The sequence below is a fragment of the Delphinus delphis genome, chromosome X, assembly GCF_949987515.2.
Source record: "Delphinus delphis chromosome X, mDelDel1.2, whole genome shotgun sequence".
NCBI lineage: Eukaryota > Metazoa > Chordata > Mammalia > Artiodactyla > Delphinidae > Delphinus > Delphinus delphis.
The window spans coordinates 4,519,354-4,538,091 of NC_082704.1; the positions used below are offsets into that span (position 1 = coordinate 4,519,354).

The 18,738-nt window shown below is 47.8% G+C and overlaps 1 protein-coding gene across 1 annotated transcript in view; it reads right to left on the bottom strand.

Annotated features, from left to right (window-relative positions):
* Positions 1–5,053: 5,053 nt before the first annotated feature.
* AFF2 (ALF transcription elongation factor 2) overlaps positions 5,054–18,738 on the bottom strand; it is a 489,494-nt gene continuing 475,809 nt past the window's right edge. Inside the window, exons 19-21 of the mRNA XM_060002892.1 lie at positions 16,031–16,083; positions 9,950–10,140; positions 5,054–5,421 (exon numbers count right to left, since the gene is read on the bottom strand). Of these exons, the coding sequence (XP_059858875.1) occupies positions 5,300–5,421; positions 9,950–10,140; positions 16,031–16,083 (366 nt within the window). The 3' untranslated portion in view covers positions 5,054–5,299. The remainder of the gene's footprint in view (positions 5,422–9,949; positions 10,141–16,030; positions 16,084–18,738) is intronic.

Sequence of the window (18,738 nt, forward strand, 5' to 3'; positions counted from 1 at the left end):
AATGATGTAATAGTTTGTCATTAAAGTGTGTGTGTGTGTGTGTGTGTGTGTCCACAGAACATAACTGTGAAATCCGAGCCCTCTCTGACTGGCTGCAATCAGTACTGTGTACTCCCAACTTTGCGTACATCTCTTCCCAGCTCTGTGTTCAGTGACATCCTAGTAGCTGGAAATTAGCCATGGTGGGAGCAGTTACACCATGGAGACTGGCAAATGCTACAAATCAAGTGCTTTCTGTTCTCAGAGAGCTTGTTAAACGTTTGAGCAGTAGACCAGCGGTAGCATGCCGGGCAGATCAAAGGAGAAGCTAGTTCTGTATCTGGGCGACATGGTACCAACCCAGTCTCTTTGGGGGTTTCCCCAAGGCTGCTTCCTGCCCAGGGGCTCCTCTTCCACTGATGTCACCAAGTACCGCAGAACCTCAGAAGGGCATGTGCTTCTGGGGTGCATTTGGCTAGCCTTCCGCGCCCTGCTGGGCTCTAGGCTCTGAGATGTTTCCCCTACTTGGTAGCTACGAGAGCGATGTGGACCAGAACCAAACAGGTCAAGTGCCTGCAATTCCGATTAAGGTCCTGATCTGGCAGCTGGCTTCGTGCTGCAGAGGCTGGAGAATAATGATTCCCTCGGTAGGAACAGGCTAGCCACAGCTGCAAGCGTCCACGGGGGCATTCTTTCTTCAGGAGGGTTCCCAGCTGGTCTGCATGCGGCAGCTCACCAGCAAGCGCTGGTGGGCCCTGGGGGTGCTCCCCACAGCATCCTGCCAGGGGCCTGGTAGCAGGCTTCCTGGGTCTCCCCCTTCCCTCCGCAGAGTCTGGTATGAATCAAAGAGCCAACAAAATTGAGGTCACTGGCAAAAGAGTTTGAAATTTTGAATGATTTTTATTAAACACCATTAGTCTACACTGCACAGTTAATGAAACAGCAAAGCTCCAATCTCTTAGAAGAACGATGATTGATCACGGATCGGAACAGCAGTTCCGTGTCCCCTAAACCCATTGTGAGCCTGATGAAGGAGTTATTACCATCTCAGGTCAGAAGCAGAAAGGGGCGAGAACTGCAGCCTGGACTGGAAGGGCTTCCCTACCCGCTACCCCCGGCCCCACCCGCCTCGGCCCTCCCCACAATGCAATTTGCTTTGAGTTGATGGATTACAGAGGGAAACGTGATGCTCTTGGGAAAGGGGGTTTCTAGACTTGTGAGGAGGGGAACGGAAAGGGAACTCATACTTTTTCTTTCCCCGAAAATATCAGATGGTAGGATTAATGTCTGAGACCAGCCTATCCGATTAGCCTCCTGCCAGGGTCACTCACTGCTGACCGTCAATACACAGATGCCAGTTCTGTCGCTGGAGTTTGCAAACACTGAAGAGCAAATGAATCAGAGTTCCATCATGAGAATAAGGCTGTGCAAGTGGGAATGAGAACAACAACAACGACAACGACAACGACAACCAAGAAGAATTTAGTCCGCCAGTCGCATAATAGAGCGAGCGACAACGGGCGCCATATTTGTTCCCCACAGAACTGAATTTGGGGGCACGGAATCGACCCATCCATTCAATGTTGTGTAGCTCTAGTGTCTCGCCACACATTTTCTCCATGGGGAGAGTGATGCCTCTCTAAGCAAGCAGTTCATTGCCTTACTGAGTAGTCCTACCCAGTGATCCAGTTTGCTGTCTCCCACCTGCCACTCACGCAGGTGAAATTTTATCATGTCTGTTGAGAAGTACGTGAGGGCTCCTCCCTCACAGCTAAATCAATTCTGCCTTCAGAAATGCTTTCCAACTTCATTTTCCAACTTCAACCTCCGGGATGCGAATTTGAATAAAACACAATCCAAATTAGATAGCTCTGGGAAAGATACCGAGAGGACAAGTATCTTCCCACTGAAGACCCAATCCAATGCAATCTAGCAAGGTGATGTCCAAAGGAAAACCCACCATTTGGAAACTCAACAAAACACATTTTAGCCAATGGTTTTGAATCAAGCAACTTGGTTATTGATTGGAGATTTGAATCGTTTGATGTCATTACGTGGAAAAAAGGCATCCCAATCTCAAGTCTTTGAAAAGTTATCAGCAGCTAATCTGCTTTTCCAATTCTGTCATCCAAATAGAAAACTACTAGTATTTTCCCAATGACATTATTAAGTCATTAACAGTCTACAGGCTGGCTAACAACATGCTCACGGCTAAATCCTACCCCGAGGACCACACTAGTATACTCTTTTCAAATTAATCCTACCTACCAAACTCAGACAGTAATATGACAGAACCACTAAAAAATCCAAGGTTAATTAAAATACGAAGCCAAGCCAACATCATAACACAAACTTGTCAAACTCTCTGTGGTTGGAGCTTGGGTGACAAGTGAAGGCATAGTGGTGGCCCTACGGGGGTCCCGCTTGCAGGGCTGAGATCCTTCTGTGTACTTGCTCGCTCAGGTGGACCTGCCCGTTTCTCTGCCCGTTACCCTAACTCCATGTGCTTATCGCGAGATGCGTCTCACCAAGCCTCCATCCAAGTCTCGAGGCAGGATCTCTCACCGCCATCCACGTGTCTTGTATCCCTCCCACACACTGGTACACCGACGAGACTTACTTGACAAAATCCCTCGATCCCTCAAATAGCTGCACACCTACGACACACATCACCGTTTACAATGTGATGAACAGAGTGCCTAGAAAACAGCAACAGTCCTTAATCAGGAAACCGAAAGACGTCCACCTCCAGGGAGAGGAAGGTAATTCATCCTCCACGTTTAATTGGTTTCTAAGCTGCTTTACAAATGGGTCTCTGCTAAACCATCAGGTGGTGATCCTGAGCTCGCCTGTCAGATTTGGTCATTGTGCCACTGAGTTGGCACACACTTTACATTTAGCCACCAGGGGTGACACACCAGGCAGCAGGCAGGATGCTCTGCTGCTTCCGTGCTGTGTGCCATGTAGATATGATGACGCACTGAAACTAGAGCTACGAGTCTTTCATTCATGAGGCAATGTGCTAGTTTCCCCGGGAAACTGCCCCTAGCATTCTAATGTCTACTTTCCAGAGGTTGAATTTCAAGAAGAATCTACTCCTAAATCCATGATGGTCTAGGATTGTGGTCTAGGTTGAACTTGCAAGGCAAGCCAGCGGGCTTCATCATATAGTCATAGTCAGGCACTCTACCTGATAAGCCGTGGAGAACACACAGAGACCTTGAGTCACTGCAGAGCCATCAGCTTCATTTGGATAGGTGACACCCACCTTGGGTGTCCGGAGTCGTTCATAGGATCATTTTCCTCACTTAAGAGGCTCAGAAAAGATTCTCTCGGGTTTCATTGGTCTGTGTGTGTGTCTGCGTGTGTGAGGTTTGACGCTGAGACTGCCAACGTCCAGCTCAACCGTACCGGGAGCATGAAAAGTGCTGGTTCAGCTGCTGGGACGCTCCCAGCTGTCAGCTTTTCACAACGTGGCCTCAGCCATTGGAGGACAACTTCCACAGCCCTTATGATACAACAAAGGGCCTTCAACTCAGAGATGACCAGAGCGGAGCTCAAGTCTGGCTCTTTTGCAACTGGGGATACAGCTAACCTTGACAATGAGAGTGCGGAGTGATCCCTTGCCGTTCTTATCACAGACTTGCGTGACTTGCTTTCAAAATCATACAAGTTTGCATCTTTCATGTGTGTGTATATCTATTATTTATCTGGTCATAACTCAGTGAAGAGAATCCAATAACTCAGCAGATGAAGGGCTATGTGGAATTAGATACCGGCAGGTAATTACAAGGAACTAACGTAGGGATAGTTTTTACTACGTGTGGGGAATTCTTCTAGTGAGCTGGAACACCAAAGATGATATTTACATTGTGATGTTTAGGGACATAAAATGAACGCAGAGGATCATAAAGGGGTGGGGATAGTCGCAACTGATGCAGAAATATCTCCAAATCAAGGGAACTGTTCCCAATGTTCAGGGCTCTGTCAAAACCACCCTAGGGTGAAGCATGACCCCGAGACTCATTTTTTTTGTTAAAAGATTAGCTACTACTTAGAGAGTTTGAAGTTTTCTTCGGGATTTTCATGGAAATGATTCAAGCTAATATAGACTTGAATAAAACCAGTGACTGTATTTCCGTCAAAAGCTAATGAGCAGCCCCCCAAAAAAAAGAAAGAAAAGAAAAAGGAAAAGAAAGGTAGAAGAAAACAGAGAGAAGTGGAAAAGAAACCCGGTAAAATAGAAAATGGGGATAATACTTGGGGAAGTCCAGATTTTAAAGCCACTAGGAAGCAAACTGTATATGATTACTCCTAGGTAGTGACAACTTGACTTTCGTTTCCAGAGATCTGAGCAAAGCACAATAAAAAAAAAAAGTCCTGCCAGTTGTAGACCCCGCCAACCAACTGCAAAAGAGGCAGAGGTGTGCATTCCCTGGACGGTTTCCAGACCCCTCCCGTCTCTCATCTCTAAAACTGGAGTGTAGCGTTTTGGCTACGAGGGCGTGCACTGACTGAACTGCCCTCCAAGGGAGAGCTTTACACAAAGAGAATGCTGGGTGAGGATTTACGCTTCAAATCACGGAGTTCAAAAATATTTATGCCAGCTGATGCCTTAACGTTGTCGACATCAATCTTGCCACTCCTTCTCATCCTTGAAGTTTTTCAAATAGGGAATCAGGAAAGGGATACTAACTAAAAAGTCCTCTGGCTGCATTTCAGAGTGGCATTGCCGTGCTCATTAATTTTCTTAAGTTTGACTTTCTGATGTTGCTACAACATCTAACCAGTGGGTTGCGACAATGAAAATTCTCATCTGAAAACTGAGTCTGTGGGAACCCCAAAAGTTTAACAAAGGATTCTGAAGTATGTTCTTGTCCGGACAGAAGAGTGCAGTTTGGGGAATGGCTATTGCTGAAAATTTGCATCTTTGCAGGTCCTCTTTGCCTGCGTTCATATATAGACACACACACACACACACACACATATATGTCTATATATGACATTCCGTTTCACTTCTCAGGAACCTGTTCTCACAATTGCTTTCCATTCTTTGTTGTGGGTAGTGTGGACTTAAAACAATACTGTAGGGACTGTGTCATTCCATCAAGCACAAAAGGATGGTGGGATCTGTGAAATGCATATAAAATACTGAAAAATGACTAAGTGATAAAAGATACACTGCTCAAGGTGTAGTGTCCACTTACAATGACTTCTGTTTTTCACAGATATCAAAAGAAGCATAAAAACAAACATAATCAAAGAGAATTTTCCCAAATGAGTGGAGTTCCACCAGTGCCGGAGACGGGGGCGCACCCCACTACAACAAGTGGGCGTCGATGCGCAGCCAGCACAGTCCCTGGCGAACGTAGCGGACGAGATTGGTCATGCTGCTGTGCTGGGTCAGGGGCCCCATCAACGTGTCCAGATCGCCAAAGAATTCTGAAAATCAGAGCAGACCTCGGTCAGGCCTTTGAACGACAGCAGGACCACAACCACGCGGGCGTTGGACAAGTTATCCGTTGTGCGTTCATTCATTCTTTCGACACAAGTGTCCAGAGTACCTGCTAGGTGACCCAAACTCCATATGGATGTCAAGCTCTACTATTTTAATGTTTTGTTAGCGCCCCAAGCTCTACAGCATAAATCAAGTTTGTGTCACTGTGGTTAAGAAAACACAAATTCGTTCAAATCTGTTCATTCATAGTAAGTTTTTTCAAATCACCATATATTTTCTCAGACGACACACACATATCACAGTATGCATATAGTACCTATAAAATATATTTGTCTAAATATTTATATATGTTTATAGAAACATATATTTATGTATTGAAAATATACACATAACATTACGTATCTAAAATAAAATGTATCTAAATATATTTTATATAAAATATGGAATTTATATTTTTGTTTTTGTTTTGCGGTACGCGGGCCTCTCACTGTTGTGGCCTCTCCCGTGGCGGAGCACAGGCCCCGGACGCGCAGGCTCAGTGGCCACGGCTCACGGGCCCAGCCGCTCCGCGGCACGTGGGATCCTCCCGGACCGGGGCACGAAGCCGCGTCCCCTGCATTGGCAGGCGGACTCTCAACCACTGCGCCACCAGGGAAGCCCTGGAATTTATATTTTTATATATTATAAATTTATAGTTAGAAAGGGGTCTTTATACACAAAATGGTAGGGAGCCATGGTCTATATGATACCAAGCTGTTTTTCATTCTATGCGTTATGGAATTGAAAATATTCTCTTTTCCTTTTGTCTAAATGAACTGAGTATCAATGTTTCTTGCCTTGACGTAGATACAGCTGGTGAGCCTAGACAGCCATTAGCGCCATCGGCCTCTAAGGCCAGATAAATGTCTAGGAGGCATCTAGTTTGGTAAGTCTTACTCCTTTAGGGAAGGAAAATGACCTGTAAGGATCTGTCGCATAGCACTTCCCCCTGCCCCCCGGCACACGGATGGTAAGACTGCCTGGCCGATTCCCCTCCAGCTGACTCGGGGAAGGAATGGCACTGAGGCCTTACTACTAAGCAGTGGGACCAGAGTCTTAGACTGTCTGCTTTGGGGCGGGGTGGGAGGTCTGTGGGAAAAACTCTATGATGCCTAGAAAGCAGCTAGGCTTCCCCTTTGCACGTCTGTCTGGCACCACGATGATCTCGGTGAGAAGGAAACTCTTGGGCGTCCTGTTCCCTCAGCCACGAGGAAATCACTCGTGCTGGCTCGGTGGGGGGGAGGAGGCTGGAGACTACCTTCAAGTGGTTGGGATGCTCTCCTGCCTTCTTGGAAAGCAATTTCCATGCATGGGTTATGTGTGCTTGATTGCCCAGCAGATGGTATTTCACTAAACAATGCATTGATTCTTCACGTTATGTAGAACATATGGGCTCCTTCTCCGCGTATCAGCTTCATTTGATTATGTGATACTTTTTAACCTGTACTATGCAATAAAAGTAATTTCTGCTGATAAGGGAGTAAATTACTTTGGGCATTGAAAACACTCTCTTCCGTAATACAATATTAAGGGAGATGTTAAAGGACCCAGTTGTTGTCGAGTGAACGTGAGTGGGATGTCCCCTAGATATTGTGTACAAAGTCTGCGGTGGCATTCTATTTTTTTTTCGTGGTATGCGGGCCTCTCACTGTTGTGGCCTCTCCCGTTGCGGAGCACAGGCTCCGGACGCCCAGGCTCAGCGGCCATGGCTCACGGGCCCAGCCGCTCTGCGGCATGTAGGATCTTCCCGAACCGGGGCACAAACCCGTGTCCCCTGCATCGGCAGGCGGACTCTCAACCACTGCGCCACCAGGGAAGCCTCTGCGGTGGCACTTTTCATTGGGTACCCAGGTCACCATTTTAATAAGTGTTTCAAGTCAGCAGCTGGGAAGGTAAGGAACCGGGCTTCTAGAATAAAGGCCAAAGGGCAGAATCAGCCCTATTGGCCCATTTGAGCACCAGAATGTTCTGCAATGAGCCATCTGCAGCTGTACAGGTAGGCAGACATGGGGCAGGGGTGGAGACCTTCCACTGGGACAGCCAACCTCCGCCACCTCCATTGCATGATTGGGTGGAAAAAGGTGCAGGTACGTGGTGGTCTCCAGTGGGAGGCAGAGTACCAATCAAAAGGGAAGTGCCTCAGTTTCCCCATGTCTATGTAGACAAGACAGATGTGGGAAGAAACCCCCACTTCAAGCAGTTCAGAAATGACAAAGTGTGTGAAACTCAGGGCCGTAAACAGAAGATTCCAAACTAGGTCCTCTCCCCGGCCCCTGGTACAGCCCTAGGACCACACCAGCGGGGTGCAGCATCTTTCTGCTGGTAGACTGACACAGTCATTTTGATTCAATATTAGTCAGGGAATTGAACAACTCCTTGACACACTGTGCTAAGGCCAAGATGAGCACCATCTGAGTCCAACATCAGCCCAGCCGCTACATTGCTCCTGGAAAGTTCTGTGGTTAATTTAGAAGGAATTACTTTAACAGATTTTGAAAATAGATGCAATTATGAAGGAAATCCATAAATATTGAACAGCTCTCCAGTTACCAATACAAAATAAGACAGAGAAGAGCAGAGGCCGACAAGCTAGGCAAGACTTAAAATGCTTTATGCCTTCCTGAGCAATTCTAGAACCCTTGGATTGGCCTGGTTGTCTGGGTTAGTTGTCTTTGGATTTCCAGAAGCCTAGGGAAGTGGACAAGTTAAGAACTGCCCATTAGTCAGATAACTGAGGACAGGAGCTCACTGAAGGTCTCCAAGGACCCGTTGTTAATCTCGCCCTCTAGATGGGCAGTGCATCCTATAGGATAAAAGTTCACACTCTGAAACCAGACATTTCTCGATTCAATTTCTGCTTCCAATATGATGAGCTGTGATATCATGGGTGAATTTCTGCATCTCACTGAGCCTCGGTTTCTACAGCTAGGAAATGGGGCTAAATGACACAACAAATGATAAAACAAATAGTACAGCACCTGGCGTATAGAAATGACCGCATGAACACACAGAACCAACACATGCAAATAGCCCTAGGAGCCAGTGCAAGTTTAGAGCTGGGTCAAGGGGTCGGAGTCCCAAATTATGCAATATGCTTTGATAGCCACAGACTCTTTCAATTATATAGATGTGTCATCATATGGAGTAAGGAAAGAGAAAGAAATCTTTGTAGGATTTCTACCTCGCACTTGATATTTTATGCTAGGTGATTTACACATCTTATTTTATTCCACCCATGTCTACCATCCTTCTGGGTAGTTTCATCATCATCCTATTATATCCATTCTAGAGATGGAAGCTAGGGAGTAGCTCACAGATTTCAGTAACTTGCCTGGGGTCACCCAGCCAGTGCCCGACAGGATTCAAGCTTAAGTGATTAGGCTTCAAAATCTCACCCTTCCTAGTTCCGTGGGACAGTTTCCCCGCCCGCTTAGTGATGCCGCAATAGAGATGCAGCCAGGAGGAGGGGCCGGTAACCCACGGGAACGCCCCTCTGCATCTAGGTAGCCTGCAGCCCCAGCCTGATTCCAAGAAAGTCCTGTCACTGTCTGGGACCCAAGCCCACTCCATGCAACTTATACCATACCCTGTCCCAGCAGGGGCCACCAGCCTGCGAGATGCTAATTCTTGCCTGTACCTAGCCAGATGTCTCTACTGCTCTAAACCACAGGTCACCTCTTTGCAGTCTGATTCAGAAAGACCCACATCTGTCCTCACTTCGACTAGAGTGGGTCTGTCGCTGACTGCTGGGCCAGAATCACCGAAGTCAACTGAACGGCCAGGGCAAAAGTATGGTTTCTTTGAACTTCCCGTCTTCATTAGGATAGGCGGCTTTGGGGCGAACCTGTGTGACAGCTAGGGTCACAGATGGCAGCATGAGTGGCGGAGGACCACTGACTCACCCTCTGGTGAAGCAGGGCTCTCCTCACATTTGTTTTGTAGCCAACCTCATGTGTTCCCATGAACAGGGCTCTGATCTTTCATCCCAGGTGTCAGTGGGTGAAAAACACTAGCTGAGCCTTGGCCTTGGCTTCTGACTGCAAAGCCGCATCGTCATGTACTCACTGGAGCTGACGATTAAAACGAAGGTAAAAGGCCTTGGTTCAACCCCACCTCTCCAAAAAAATAAAAAAGCCAAGTGCCTTAATCCCAACTAATTTGCAAATCATTCTTTTCCCCTTTGCTCTGTTTCTCTGCATTGATCCTTACCATTGAGTGAAAATGCGAAACAGACATTTGCCAACACATCATAGGTCAAGTTACTTTAAACTTTAAAGGAGAACTCAATCCTAGGCCTTTTTCACTCTCTCAGCAAAAACTGGTCACCACGTCAGCCCTGAGCTAACCCCCTCTTCCCTCACGTAGCCCTGGAAATCAGACAGAAAGAGAAGGCCACCACGGAAAACTCAAGCCATTGAAAGCAAGTTGACTCCACCATGGCCCGTGAGCAATGGGTCGAGCAGAGCAGCATACCTTTATTCTCTCTCGTCAGTTTGTCGGCCATGTCCCAGTGTTCGTAGCCCCGTAACACGTTGCTAGTGATGTTGACATGGCTGGCGGCCATGTGGTGAATGCGCTGGGGGATGGTGACCGGGCCGTTGTTACAGTTCCCCATTGCGTTGATGGGAGACACGTTGTTGAGAGACACTGGGGATGGAGTGTTTCTGGGGGATGGGAAGAGACAGGCTTTGTTAGGTTGCTTGGGAAGAGTGACAGCGGCGTCCTAGGCCTCCCCCATCACACTGGGTCCTCATGAGGACGTGATTTGCCACAGTGAGTTTTAGCATGGTGAACATATATGAAGCTTGCTCTTGCAACCCACCGACTCCTCTCAGAGGACATCCTATAGCTTTTGCCAGCACCGTAGCTTTCTCCAGAGGCCCCAGCGTAGAGAGAACTTATTATCGCCCTGTTCCTGCCTCATTAGACCAACCCACACGGGGCCACAGGGCCAGGCTGTAGAACGAGCCATCCTTATCCTTTTCTAGCTTTAAACCCTGAAGTCTGACTGCCTTTGGGAACCACTGACGACTCCATGCACATCGCTACTTTGTTTTAAAATACCACACAAGAGAGCTGGGTGAATCTTCCTCTGGCATTAATTCTACCCACAAATGTAGCTCTTACTTTGAATACATCTAACAAGTCTTCTGATGTTCCAGAGAAAGCATCAGCTCAGAGCTACGATGATTTCTCTACCTGCTGCCAGAATGGATACTGGCACTTAGAAAAGACTTGATGTGCAATACTGGTCTCTTATCAAAGTGTTTTGAACAATAAGATTATGAATATCTCTTTAGGATTCTTTAAGACGTGGCTACAGGATGGCTGTTAATCGCTGGCGGTTCACCTGCACACTGGGTTATAAAGAGAAGTTTGGGGAGTTCGTACTTTGGGCAGTACCAATGTTCGGAGGTAGATTTTTGTTTAATCCTTTAATGCCAGCAACAAGAAGTCGCCGGCTGGCTGCACGTCGCATGGAGGGTCAGGGACAGTCCCAAAGGCTGGGTGGTTGCCTGTGCCCACGAGCAAGACCTATGCACACCCACCAGCCCCCCTGTCCTCGTTCAGCCAGCCTTCGAATGACTGCCCATCGTGAGGCGCCCTTCTCACACTCCCTCCCCTGTGCCAGCCACCTCTTGGCAACTACCTTTGCAGGGTGGCTGTATTTCTCAGAGCCGATCTCTGCTCCTAGAACAGATGCGCACCCTGACAGGCTGCATACACAGAGGATTTGGGGGAACGGCAGTCACCACGTACCAAAATGCCAAAGCGGGGCTGACTCGGTCTGGGAGCAACTCAACTGATGCACTCGCCTGAGACTCACGCAGGCGGTGCCTACAGCCACGGGAGGGCATTGGTCCATTTCCGCAAACAGAGTATGTCTTCTGGTATGTTCTGGCATGAGGGGGAAAGTGGATCCTCTGTGCAAGTGCTCTGCGCTTGTGTGATGGAAGAGGGTGTGAAGGTTTTCCTGCTCTGTGTATAATTTCTGAGATGTTTGATACTTCTTGATGGAAAGATTTACTTTCAAGGCGGGGTGTGGTCAGGGGAATGGTTAAACTCAGGGACCTGGGCACAGAAGTGTTAGCAAAAGAGCAGTGAATGCTAGATTTTTTTGTCATGGCAGGTTGCAAATGCTATTTTCTAGTCTTTTCCCACCCAGTGGTGGTCATTAACCCGTAAATGTCAATTTACGGCCAGAAAGGAAAACGTCCTCATTTGTAATCTCTAGAGAAGACTGCAGAGGTGTCAGTGTCACAGATGTTGAGAGGGGGACCGTGGGGTGCTGGGAAAGTTCTGGAATCCCAGGGACCGGGACTCTAGCCTGGCCCTGCCTTACGTACAATTGCCGTGTGCTCCTGAGACCCCTCCCCTCGCTGGACCTTCCCTGGCCTGCAAGAAAAGGCTGGATTCAGTGATTTCCAATCACGTCCAGAAGTCATAAGGGGAAACACATCACCTCCGTTTATCTCCTACATCCTGAAAAGGCCTTTTCAGTTTACAACGTTGAAGAGCTATTGAGGGGCTTTCTTTCCCTTCCACTCGGCACCTTCTTTTAAATAATCAGCGGTGGAGGCGAGGAGAGCGAGGGCATGTGTTCGGTTTTGGTCACGACGGACCTGACACGAGGCTCTGTGAGCTGACCTTGCGCGGAGGACGGCTGCACACCCTGCACACAGCATCAGACGCGTGACATCCACGAATCAAAACCTGCCTAGGACACTGCCTCTGGCTGAAAGAGGGCCGTTGCCGCCTCATCTTGGTGTGCCTCCAACCCCAGCTTGGCTCTCCCCACAGCTTGGGCTTCGTCGTTCAGTTCTCCCTCTGTGGATCTGCTTCAGATCTGGTGCTGTTCTTCACACGTCCGTGGCACGTGGCCATGAGTGTGTACGCCCCAGCACGGGCTTCCGACCACTCACAGCATAAGCACCCTGGGCGTCCAACATGCTCCCTTGCCTCCCAACCGCACTCAGCCCCTGCTGTTCCTGGTAATCACGAGTCACGTCCCCGTTGGAGGTGGTGGCGAGCCCTGCGCGTGGAATGCACTTCCCCCAGGGATCTGCGTGGCTCGCCCTCCCATCATCCTTCCCTAGTGTCCCTATTCAGGATCTTCCTCCCCCAGGCCAAGCAGCCCTTTCTATCCCCGCTCCCTGTTTCGCCTTCCTCTATGACATTTATTATCTAGCATATGCACTCTTTTTGTACTGTCTTTCTCTTCCAAAAGAATGTGACCTTGAGGAGGTCCTTGTCTCTAGATCCTTGTCTATTTCATCCAGCGTCATTCCCAGCATCTAGAACAGTGCCTGGTGCACATACCATGTACTTAATACCCGTTAGATAAATGAATGGATTACCTTCCAGCCATCCCTCTGTTATTATGTAGTATCCACTACACATGAGGTGCTCTGGGGAGGGAAGACGAACAACGTACAGCAGCACATGGAGAGGGTATACGTTTGTAAAGTGCCTGGCAGAGTGTCTCATACACAGCAGGCATATGCAATAAATATCTGGTGAATAAAAGAATGAGCAGCCCCTTATCGAAACGAGCAAATAGTCTAATGGGGAGGGAACTCCGTTAAATTCTGACAATCTCGGCTAAGTGCCAAAAGTGAAGTGTACACCAAGAGCTGTGGGAGCTCTAGGGGCGAGATCACTGATGTTTTCCAACTCAAAAAGGTAACAATGACAACAAAACGTGGCAGTGGCAGGAGCCACTATTTGTTAAAGTTGCCGTGCACCAAGCCCAGTGCTCTGGGCTTCACCGATATTATCTCTAAGCCTTGTGACAACTCTGTGGGCGAGTTTCTGCCACCACTGTTTCACAGATGGCAAAAGGGCTCAGAGAAATTCAGCTCCTTTTTGAGGGTCACGTAGCAAATCGGTTGAAGGGCCAGGATTTGAAAGCAGGTCTGTTTTCCTCCAAAGTCCACTCTCCTTCCATTCCATCAAATTACCTCAAAGTCCTACACTCCCTCTGCTAAAGGATTCACCTGACTTGGGTGTTCATCTTGACCCTCACCCTTGAGTCCACACTGGCTTGTTTCTACCACTGTCCCCAAGCTCACGCCACGTTCACGCAGGCACAGCCCTCCCTAATCTTGGGGAGAAGTTTTGCCTGATGGGAATGTTCCCTCCAGTGACCACCAAACTCCTCACATCTTTTTATTGGCCAATGTCCCAAACATGTGGAGATATCTCTTCTCTTCCAACCCTTTCAATATGGTACCCACGGCCACCTGTCTACTGAAAGAGTTCTTCTAAAGGCCTCAGATGGCCTCGTTCTTTCCTCCTTCCATAGCCTTCCCCGCCTTCTTTCTTTTTATTCTCTCTGGGTGACATCTGAGACTGCTGCCCCGCCCTTTTAGACTCTCCATAACATGGTTTCCATGACTCTCTGTGGAGGTCAAAAAAGCTGGTGCACCACCTGTTTCTGTATGGCCTGTGAGCTATGAATGGTGTGAAAAGATGGACATTTGCAGTCAATTGGATGAGCGAGAATGCTACCTTTGAACCCCAGTGACGCAAAATGTTATTTTTTCAAAATTCCATTCCTCTCCTGAACAGACTTGTATTATAAAACTTGTACTTAACTGCTGTTATATTCTGAATTTCATCAGTGAGATGTTTGTGGAAACTTGTTTTCTCTTATGTTCTCTTTACATATGACACCCTCGGTTTTGCCTCTGGGCCGGCAAAGCCCCAAGTATGTACTATCTGGCCCTTTGCAGAAAAGGTTTGCCGACCCCTGCTCTATATCAAGCGGATTTTTCTTCTCCTTCTTCCAACTGCTTCTTCACGGTCAGGGTCAAGGCATCGTGAAAGGTCTGGTGCGGGGCCAGCTGTCATCATTCGCTGGGGGAAGCAGGCTATAGTGTTGCTGGGAGACAAAGAAGCCCTCCCTGACCACCCATGGAGGTCCGCGCTCTCTTTTGCTTGGGTGTCTGCAGAACTTTGTTCATACCTGTCACCCCCCTCCACTGGACTGCGTGCTTCTCGAGTGCAGGGAGCCCTTGGAATTCCGCTGCGTCCCAGGTCTCTTGTAGGGAAATGTACCCAAAGTGTTTGCTGAATGAATGGGCTGTAACCTCTGGGCGACCGTTTTGAGTTGCCTCATTCAAAAGCTCTCTGGACTACCAACGGGACTGTGCTTTCTTCAGACAGGAGCTGCTTTAAAAATCATTTCGGGGCGCTTTTCATGTGACTTCACAAGCGTACAATGTGTTTGAGTTCTTTCGTTGCAGAATTAAAAAAAATTTTTTTCCCAATGATCCTTTAATGGCTGCTTACCTGAATTTGCCCTTGCTTTACTCCGTGCTCAGAGAAAATAGCTTTCTCTGGGCCTTTCAATAGTTATTTTTATTTTCTGAGCTTCCAGAGAGAAGCGTTCTTTCACTTTTGTCCGTCAGTATAAGAGTGAGACCTAATTCAACAGTTTGAACGGTACTTCCTTTCAATACAGTAATTGAGTTAACACGTAGTTTTTAATGGATCTGCTCCCTCACTCTGAATGTTTTTATGATCTTAGAGTTCACAATCCCACTGCTTCGGGACTGTGCTTTAAACTATAAAGTGGCAAAGGAGACTATTTCACTGTTCAAGAAAGTGTTTTGATCAGAGACATAAGAATTTTGAAATGAAGAAAAATGGGGAACCCCCCCCCCAGCTCTTTGTGAAGGTATACATCCACTGGTGGGAAGTGGGCTTGGGGTGGTGAGGGAGGTATTGGAATCACAGGAGAAACGGGTGCTCAAGCCAGTTAAGTGTGGGCATGTAGGCAGTTCAGGGCTGAGACAGAACTAGGATTCCAAGTCGCCCTCTGAAAAGGAACCTGTCTTCAGATGAGCCTCCGATGTCACTGGGTCCGGCCCTTTCATTGTAGAGAGAGGAAGGGGCTCTCTTAGTTTACCTTGGGAGCTAAGGGCAGCTCCTGGCCCACGTCAGCTGGCTTCCCAGCTCCTGCCCTACTGCTGGAGGGCTGAGCTGCCCCGAGCAGATAGGGCTCTAAGGACGGCCGCAGAGTGGGTGAGTTCACTGAGCCTCAGACCGGCAGCAGCGTAGCTGCTGTTACATTTCAGGTCAGGGTATTTTAGTATTAATATAAAAATCATCATGAAGGTTCAGATAATTGGCTGACCAAGTGCCTTCACATTTTCAGCGCTATTATGCCTCTGGTTTTATTAAAGCACTTACCATATATCAATGAATATTTCATTGGTCTTTCATTACTGAGTGACTCATTGAAAAATCACTGCAGTGGAGGTAACTTTACCCTGCCTCCCCGAAATGGCACGGTGCTTGCCATCTCATTAACTGATACTTTTATGGCCGTCATTTGGCTTAAAGATCAAATAGTGAAAGAAATTTGGAATCACATCATCTTAAACTTTTCTGTCCTGCTATTAGCTGAAACCTGACTAGAATTCTGCGTGCACCAAAATTACTGTAGATTCAGAACTGACCTTTCCACCTGGGGTTGTCAATACCCAATATTTGGGGTCTATTCGATCGCTGATTTTCATGAAAAAATAATTTTCAGAAGATACTTACTTTCCATTGCCTACCCATGGAGATGGTATCTGAGCGACTTTTGAAGCATTTTGCTAAAAGAGAGAAAGAGAGAGGGAAATGAGGACATCTATCTTGTGTTTTATTAATTCAGAAACAGATGGAAGTGTGATTTCGAGTACATTAATATTGATTGCAGCATTTCGGGATGCCTCCTGTTTCCTTACCAGAGCTGGAATGTATGTGCACGTCAGCACACCACGATGCGCACTCGATGAAAATAGCTGGTTGGGATAATTAGTGGGCTCCAATCAGGACCATGAAAGTCACTTGATGAAAGATCTTATATACTAAAAGGCCCAGTGAAATCAGACTCAGTTCTCCAAGAAGTGGTTTAATTATCCTCATCTGAAATTTATTCTGCAAAACAAGCTCTTCAGAGTACAGACAAGCTTTTCACCTTTAGCTCCAGTTACAAACTTTTTCCCTGGGATGCAAGGTAGGAGGTCATTTCTGAAATCCCAGGAACTCGCCAGGACCAAGCAGCATTCGTGTGTGTGTGTGTGAAGCACCTTGATCTGCTATCATCACATGCATATCCTCATGGCTGACGGTTTTGCAGGGCTGCATTACAGTGGATCACTAAACAATCTTTCCCTCGGATGGGCTGGTTTAAAGAATGGGCCTCCTCGAAAAGGGAACCCCCCTGCACTGTTGGTGGGAATGTAAATTGGTGCAGCCGCTATGGAAGACAGTATGGAGGTTCCTCAAAAACTAAAAATAGAGCTACCATATGACCCAGCAATTCCACTCCTGGGCGTATATTCAGAGAAAACCATACTTTGAAAAGATACCTGCACCCCAATGCTCATCACAACACTATTTACAATATCGAAGATATGGAAGCAACCTGTGTCCATAAACAGATGAGTAGATAAAGAAGATGTGGTGCATATATACAATGGAATATTACTCAGCCATAAAAAAGAATGAAATAATGCCATTTGCAGCAACATGGATGGACCTAGAGACGATCATACTGAGTGAAGTAAGTCAGAAAGAGAAAGACAAATATCATATGATATCACTTATATGTGGAATCTAAAATATGACACAAGTGAACATATCTATGAAACAGAAACGGACTCACAGACATAGAGGGCAGACGTGTGGTTACCAAGGGGGAGGGGGTGTGGGGGAGGGGTGGGTTGGGAGTTTGGGGTCAGCAGATGCAAACTAGTATGTATAGGATGGATAAACAACAAGGTCCTACTGTAGAGCGCAGGGAACTCTATTCAATACGCTGGGATAAACCACAATGGAAAAGAATATGAAGAAGAATGTATACAACTGAATCGCTTTGCCGTACAGCAGGAATTAACACAACATTGTAAATCAACTAGACTTCAACCAAATACATTTTTTAAAAAAGAATGGGTCTCCTCTGTTGTAGCGGCGGTACACTTGTGGAGCACAGGAAAACCTGACACTCGGCACCGCCCCATGTGGACAGCTCGTTATAATGGCCTCACAGGTGGGAGCCTCCAGCTTTGAACCTCAAAGAAGCTCAGCGCACCGCCAGAGGAGTGAGTTACTTAACGTCTGTTTGGTATCTTGCAGTGCCCTGAAAGCTACACAGGACAGGCCGCAGAGGACAGATGCTGGGGCTGGGGCTCAAAGCGCGACCACAGCATCAGCACTGCCTGGGAACTCGTTAGAAATATGCCCATTCTTAGGGCACCCCGGACCTACAGCATCAAGACGCCTTTCCAGAGCCCGGGCTGACACTGTAGACATACGGTCGTGGGCAGCTGCTGCACGTGACCGTGTTCACCTCCACAAGCACTGGCTTTATTACGGCCACACCACACGGTAGCTGGGGAACCCGCTCCTTTTCCCGAGTCGGTGTCCGCACACAGCTGTGCACCCTCTCCCACCGGGTTCTGATGTCTGAGGTAAGGTCAGGATTTGATTCATTTCAAACAACTGCCTTGGTGCAACCGAGCCAAGTTGTCTGATGAACTTGGCAAAAAAAAATCAATAAAAAAATTGTCCTTTTCCTTTCAGGACCTGCCCAACAGGAGCCTTGAACCCCCTCAACTCTAAAACGTGACCAGTGTTATGGGGGTAGAAGCCACAGAAGCTCCAAGGACCCTCAAGCCAGTGATACCCGGCACAGCGGCCAGGCCTAGCTCCAGGCTTGCAGCTTTCATTCGGGCTCATTCCCACATTTCGGCATTGCATCTCGTGGTTGAAATATCTTGTTTTGCTTGCAGATTAAAAACTTCAGGGCTTCCCTGGTGGCGCAGTGGTTGAGAGTCCGCCTGCCGATGCAGGGGACACGGGTTCGTGCCCCGGTCCGGGAAGATCCCACATGCCGCGGAGCGGCTGGGCCCGTGAGCCATGGCCGCTGAGCCTGCGCATCCGGAGCCTGTGCTCCGCAACGGGAGAGGCCACAGCAGTGAGAGGCCCGCGTACCGGAAAAAAAAAAAGAAAAAAACAAAACTTCCGCTCCCTAGACGATGCATTTGTTTACTTATTGTTTGTTATTTTGGCAGCCAAAGCAATCAGCTATCTTCAAGTGCAACCACTGTCCTCCAAGACTCCCCATGGTCAAAGGGGGTGTGGCTGTCCCCGCAGAGCCCAGGGCGGCTGCGGTGACTTCTCTCATTGCCGAGAAATTTCTAGGCTGGCATCTCATGTAACACGAGACCGGCCATAGCCATGGCCACAGCTCCAGCCGCGTCCTC